The sequence below is a fragment of the Egretta garzetta genome, unplaced genomic scaffold (genome assembly GCF_000687185.1).
Source record: "Egretta garzetta isolate BGI_Z169 unplaced genomic scaffold, ASM68718v1 scaffold135, whole genome shotgun sequence".
Taxonomy (NCBI): domain Eukaryota; kingdom Metazoa; phylum Chordata; class Aves; order Pelecaniformes; family Ardeidae; genus Egretta; species Egretta garzetta.
This window is the reverse complement of record NW_009259594.1, coordinates 1926724-1933462: the sequence shown is the minus strand read 5'-3', so window position 1 is coordinate 1933462 and position 6739 is coordinate 1926724. Positions and strand designations below refer to the sequence as shown.

The 6739-nt window shown below is 65.5% G+C and overlaps 1 protein-coding gene across 1 annotated transcript in view; it reads left to right on the top strand.

Annotated features, from left to right (window-relative positions):
- The window catches only part of SLIT1 (slit guidance ligand 1), a gene marked incomplete at its 5' end in the record, with an annotated part of 17306 nt that overhangs the window by 7823 nt on the left and 2744 nt on the right, over positions 1-6739 (top strand). Inside the window, 10 exon segments of the mRNA XM_009638115.2 lie at positions 1193-1261; positions 1641-1712; positions 1907-1978; positions 2278-2349; positions 3938-4101; positions 4451-4575; positions 4793-4890; positions 5556-5695; positions 5993-6086; positions 6271-6408. Coding sequence (XP_009636410.2) covers positions 1193-1261; positions 1641-1712; positions 1907-1978; positions 2278-2349; positions 3938-4101; positions 4451-4575; positions 4793-4890; positions 5556-5695; positions 5993-6086; positions 6271-6408 — 1044 coding nt within the window.

The window sequence follows — 6739 nt, the reverse complement described above, 5'->3', positions numbered from 1 at the left end:
GCCCCGCTGCTTCCCCCGGCCCCAGGGCCCACAGGAGTGCACTTGCCTCGACACCGTTGTCCGCTGCAGCAACAAGCACCTCAAGGCCCTGCCCAAGGGGATCCCCAAGAACGTCACGGAGCTGTGAGTGGCAAGCGAGTGCCCAAGCTCTCCCCTTGACCTCCAGCGACTTTGTGGCTCTGGGTGGGGGGGTCTCTGCTGTGGGGTTGCAGGTGTCAGGGTAGAGATGCTCCCTCCCACACTCCCATCCTGGCCAGGTAGTGGGGAGCAGGACCCCCATTCAGCCAAGGAACCCTGTCCAGCCCCAACCCCGGTGAGGGGCTCAGGGAGAGCCTCTCTGCTGATTCCTGTCTACCAGGGGTGATGTGCAGCATCTGCACATGCTCTTTGGCCTGCTCTTTGGCCCTTGGGAGGGGGCAGCGCGGGACGGCTGCCCCCTGCAGCTGCGGTCCCCACGCAGCCATGAAGCCCAGGGCTCTGCGGTCCTGCCAACACCGACATGGACAGGGCCACCCTGCCTATGCCAGCTCCCCAGCCCCTCTGCTGTCACCTCTCCCCGTGGCTGCGGGGAAGCTCTTGGCAGCGCAGCCTCCCAGCACACACGGATGCAATTTGCCTGAGGTCAGCCACCCATCAACGTAGGTGTCCAGGAGATACCCAGGCAGCTGTGCCAGGTCTGGATGTGCCGGGATCGTGATGTTCATTGCATCTGGGCTCTGCACCCATCTGGGATGCAAGCCCTGTGTGCAGGGAGCGTAGGCGCTGGTTGTGCACATGCATATGTATACCACCCCCTCGCACCCCTGTGCTGTCTGGCACACCCCTTCGCTCTCCACATCCTCCGCTCTCTCTCACACATGCCTTGGGAATGGCTATGGCCACCCACGCTCGTGTCGGATGTGTAAACACAGCACATGGCTGGCTGCGCTCGCACACGCAGGCTGCTGTGCAACTGCCCTCGGGGGCCCGCACGCAGACCCCCAGGCATGCTAATGCGCTCACACGCCGGCTCCCTGCCAGCCATGGGGTCCCCCGAGAGCCCCACAGACCCTGGGTGCCGAGAGGGAGGTGATGCTGGAAATGATCCTCAGCCCAAAGTCCACAGGGGTGTCTGAGCGGGAGAAATGGGAGGGTGGAGAGCAGGAGTCCCTGCTTCTTCACCACTCCAAGGCGCTTTCGTTGTCCCTTGCAGCTATCTGGATGGAAACCAGTTCACTCAGGTCCCGGGGCAGCTTTCCACCTTCAAGTATCTGCAGCTTGTGTAAGTAGCCAGGAGCAGGAGCCCAGGCAGCTGGTCCCACTGCTGGGGCCTGTGGGTGAGGATGGGGCTGTCCCCATGGTGCACAGTCCCAAGGAGGGGCCTGACAGTGTGCTGGGACCCCCAACAGCCCTCTGTGCCCCCCCTCTGCACCGGGACACAGCTAGCTGGCAGCGGTGCTCAGCCCCTGGGTGCTCACAGCCTCTGCTGGGGCTGGGCACGGGGTGGAGGGGTGATGGTGGCATTGCTGCTGGCACCCTGCCGCTCCCTCGGAGGCCGTGCGGTGCTGCTGTTTGCACCCCATTGCAGCTGAGCAGGCTGGGGGCAGCGAGGGGGGACGGGGCCTGGCTGGCTCCAACCCCTGGGGTTTCTTCTTTTCCAGTGACCTGAGCAACAACAAGATCAGTTCCCTGAGCAACTCCTCCTTCACCAACATGAGCCAGCTCACCACCCTGTAAGTGCGGTCCCTGCGGTGCTGTTCCTAGGGGACCCCAAAGACAGGGGTTGCTGGGGACGTCAGGGTCTCCCCTCTCCGCCTGGGTGAAGCTGCGGTTTGAGCTGGAGCTGACATTTGGGGTAGCAGGGGGTGGCTGGGGGGGAGCACGCTGTGGTGCTCATGGTGCCGTGTTACCTCCTTCTCTTCTGCAGGATCCTCAGCTACAACTCCCTGCAGTGCATCCCTCCGCTGGCCTTCGAGGGCCTCCGCTCCCTCCGGCTGCTGTAAGTACCTGCCCGCAGCCCTGCGCACTGCCCCGCTCGGCCCCTTCTCTGCTGCTGGCCCTGTCCCCGTGTCCCCTGTGCCTGCTGGTACAGGCAGGCAGGGCACAGCCTGCAGGAGGAGCAAGGGGAGGTACATCAGCCTCTTGCAGCAGATGGTGCATTTGTGGCAGTGACAGTGTGGTGGGGTCCGGCTCTGCCACTCATGCCTGGACCTGTGGGTTGGGGGCAGCCTGGCCAGCCGCAGCCCTTGCTGCCCACCCCAGAGCCATGGGCATCACAGGACCCTCTGTTCTCTGCAGGTCTCTCCATGGCAATGACATCTCCAGCCTCCCTGAGGGCATCTTCGCAGATGTCACCTCCCTGTCCCACCTGTGAGTATTGCCCGCTCTGCCCGGTGCAGGGCTGGGCGCAGGCTCAGGAGACCTTTAAAAACCACGAGGTTGAGCCCAGCTTCTCTGGGAGCTGAGCTGCCTCCTCTCCTCTGGGCTGGTGCTTGGGCCAGAATTTTTGGGGCAGTGCGGTGCTGTGCCTGCCCTCCCCATGCTCAGCCCCCAGGTCTGGGCAATGCAGCAGAGCCTCCCAGTGCTGCTGGCGTGGCCCTATTGCCCTTGCTGGAGGTGGTGTGGGGTGCCCCCCTACCCTGCCAGGTCCCTGGGGTCCCCTAACACGTAGGTCAAGCCACACAAGGTGCTGGCATGGCCGTGGGTTGGTGGGGGCTGCTCTGACCCATGCCAGCATGTCGTTAGCCTCCTACCAGGGCACTTCCCTGCAGCAGCCCCCCAAATCTGTCATCATGCATCCTCCTGCCAGTGCGGTGGTTCAGCCCCTCTTTAAGGGAGCCTGTACCCCAGGAGCACAGCGCTGTCCCCACCGCCCAGGGTGGGGGTTCAGCTTTGCTCACAGTGACTTTTCGGTCCCTTCCCTGTCCCTGCTAAGCCATTCCCACCCCCTGCTGGTGGCTGGTCCTGCTCCTGCCATCCTGGGGGGTCTCAGGCTGTTCCTCCAGCCTGCAGAGAGCATCTTGATTTCCAGTGAGGCCTCCCTGTGTTTTCTGGGAGCAGCACTGCTCGGTTTGGTCTTCCCTGGCTCTTCACTGCTTTCCCTTGCTGAAGCGCGGTGCTGCCTTTGCCGCTGCCAGCCGGCGCTGCCGGTTCCCGCAGGACTGAGCCGTGTCACCAGCCGGCGCTGTCGGTGCTGTAGCACCAGCTTTGTCAGCCCCGGCAGATCTGCTGTCCCTACCGCCTGCCGTCTGGGCTGCCGTCTCCATCCTTTGTCGCAGGCGTCGGCCGCACCGGCTCTCCGTCACCGCTGACCTTTGCCGCGAAGGAGGATGCAAAGAGGCGTCCAACACCTCAGCCTCCCACGCCGTCCGCTGCTCCCTGCCCCGCTCTGCTGTGGGGCAGAGCGACCCTCCCTCCTCCTCCTCCTCTCTGCTTGCTCTGCCCTGGTGCTGTCCCCATGAGCTCTAGCTGTGACCTGCTGCTTGTCCCCAGCAGCCTGCCCGTGTGTCCCTGCCCTGCAGCTTGTGCAGCAGAGCCCAGGCTGGCCCTGCAGCTCCCGTGCAATGGTCCTGTTACTTCTGCACAGCCTCAAGGTGCTTTGCCTGGGTTGTACTGGGCCTAGGCAGCTTTGTCCGAGTGCTGGAGAGGGACCCCCAAGGATTCCTGTGCGGGCAGCCAGAGGAGAGCCCCAGCACGGAGCCACGGGGTGCTGCGTGGGCTGTGGGGCTGGTGGGAGGTTCATCCAACTGGGCAGCAGTGCGGGGCTGAGCGTGCGCCCCAGTCCTCCCGCTGCGGGCAGTATCTCTGCTTGGTCTGGAAACGGAGGAGCGCCGGGTCCCCCCCTCCCATGGAAGCCCAGCCAAGCGACCGTAGTCCTGTCCCGTCCCGTCCCCGGGTCTCTGGGCCCAGTTCCCTGCTGAGGGCAGTGGGTGCAGTTTTGGCTTTCCTGCCCCTGCAGAGCCATCGGGGCCAACCCCCTGTACTGCAGCTGCAACCTGCGCTGGCTCTCCAGCTGGGTCAAGACAGGGTACAAGGAGCCAGGCATCGCCCGCTGCGCTGGGCCCCCTGACATGGAAGGCAAGCTGCTGCTCACCACCCCCGCCAAGAAGTTTGAGTGCCAAGGTGAGAGGTGCCCGCGTTGTCCGTCTGTCCATCCATGCCCTCCTCAGGCAGGGCAGTAGGCGTCACGGGGCATCGAGCTGCCTCCTGCCCTGCACCCGGCAGAGCGATGCTGAGTCTGGGAGACTCCAGCATTGCATCTGTTGAGCTGCCTTGTGGAGGAGGGGGACTGGGGTGCTGGATGTCCCCGTACCTGACTGGTGGCATGTCCCTGGTGACCGAGCAAGCACGTGGCTGTCCCGTTGCCTTGCGCACAGCCCCTCGGCGGGGCAGGCTCTGTGGGTGCCCGCAGATGGACACCTCCCCATCTCTCCCCGCACTGAGGGTCATGTCCGCACCTCCCGTCCTGCAGGCCCACCCTCCCTGAGTGTCCAGGCCAAGTGCAACCCCTGCCTCTCCAGCCCCTGCCAGAACCAGGGCACCTGCAACAACGACCCCCTTGGCTTCTACCGCTGCGCCTGCCCCAGCGGCTACAAGGTACGCTGGTGCCGGGGGTCCCCAGTGCAGGGGGACGAGTCCCTGCAGAGGGGAAGGGAGCGGCGCGGGGGGCTCTGCCATGCCCCTGGGGCTCGCTGCCTGCAGGACTGCCCCCCTTCTCTGCACGTGGCAGTGCCTTGCCAAGTGGGATGGGGCAGGGATTTCTGGGCACGGTGCTGTGGCACCCTCCTCGCTCCCACTCTCCCTCTTTTCCCAGGGCAGGGACTGCGAGGTGGCACTCAGCGGCTGCTCCTCCACCCCCTGTGCCAATGGGGGGCCCTGCCAGCCTCAGGAGGGGGAAGGAGCCGGGTTCAGGTGAGTGCTGGACAAGGACCCACAAAAGATGGGTGTTTGGGCAGCAGCGTGGCGCCCCGGCATCCCATGGAGATAAAGTCCGATGCTTCCTTCCCCTCCTGCATGCTCCCTTGGGCACGTAGCTGGGATATTGTGTTCACCTGGCAGCTCCATCCCACCCTGCCTGCTCTCTGCAGCCGTGCCCAGCACAGCACCAGCAGGGCTGAGCGCTGGCTCTGCTTCCCCATGCCCCCCAGCCCTGCAGGCTCCTGGGCTGAGGCCATGGGGGGAAGAGGGGGTCCCACCACCACCATGGGAGGTATGGGGAGGCAAAGGACAGCAGGATTTGGGGCTGGGATCTGGCTGCTGCAGCGGGGCTGACTCTGGGATGGAGCACGATGTGGCCCTGGGGGGGCAGCTGCTCCCTGCCTAGCTGCTGTGCCCCCGTGCAACCCTCGCTTCCCCGACCCGCGGCGCCCTCTCAGCCCGTTGTCGTGGCAACTCAGCATCCTCGCCATGCGCTCTGCATGGGGCTGCGCCCTGGCACCCTCCCCTGCGCCTGTGTTCGGCAGGGGGACACCAAACCCCACTCCCCCGAGCCTCTCTGCATGCATGTATGCTCCCCTGCAAAGATCCTGTGGTGGTGTTTTTGGGGGAACCACCCCGAAACGCTCCCTTTCTCACAGGTGCCTGTGCCCGGCGGGCTTCGAGGGCCTGAGCTGCCGCACGGCCAGCGACCCCTGCAAGGACCACGGCTGCAAGAACGGGGGCTCCTGCGTTCCTGGTGCCACCAACTACACCTGCCTGTGCCCTGCCCTCTACGCAGGTACCCAGCACGGGGGCTAGCCAGCCCCAAACCTCGCGGGCCTGACAGGGGGCATCAAGTTTGGGTATGCCCAGTGGAACCCCCATACCCTGGGGTGCCCTTGCTACCCGGCTGGGGCAAGAGCTGCCTCTGGCAGGGCAGAGCCCTGTGCCCGTGGAGGTGTGAGCTGTGGGCTCGGCAGCTCCCTGCCTTGAGCTGAGCCCCCCATGGGCTCCCCCTGCCCTGTGGGGTCTGGGGCTGCCCCTCCGCTCCTGGAGCTGCTGGGGACCCCCTGCCACCCCCTCTTCTGCCCTGCAGGGGATTTCTGTGAGCAGCCACCAGATTTCTGCTCGGCCGAGCTCAGCCCATGCCAGCATGGCTCCACCTGCGTCTCCACCAGTCAGGGTCCCAGGTGAGCCCCCCCTCCACAAACCTCTTTCTCCTGGCTGCCTGGTAGGGGAGATTTGCTTTTGGGGGGGCTGCAGCTCACAAGCTGGCCAAGCGGGCATGGGGAGGGGGGGTGCCAGAAGGAGCAGGCGCCCACCGGCACAGGGGGGGGTAGGAAGGGGCGGCCGTGAGCCCCCTGCCTGCCCCAGGTGCGAGTGTGCGCCCGGCTACGTGGGGAGCAACTGCAGCGAGGACTTTGACGACTGCCAGGACCACCGGTGCCAGAACAACGCCCGCTGCCTGGATGAGGTGAACGGGTACTCCTGCCTCTGCACGGAGGGCTACAGGTACCGCCAGGGAAATGGGGGGGCACCAGGGGATAATGGGAGTGATTGCCTGTCACTGTGTGGGAGGGACCGGTCTTGGCTACCATGGCCATCCACCCACCCATCCATCCATCCCAGTGCAAGAAGAAGGAGTGGGGCAGGGGGGTGTGGGTCCCCAGGGGTGAAGGCTGAAGGGAGCCAGCATCCCTGGGCAGGGCCCCAGGACGGGGCTCAGCATCCAGGCATCCCTCTGATGCTGCTGGCTGGAGAGCCTCCTCAAGGACCGCAAAACAGGGGTGCAGTCAGAGCCCCACGGGGCAGTGGGCAGGGGGTAGGGTGCTTTCCTAGTCCC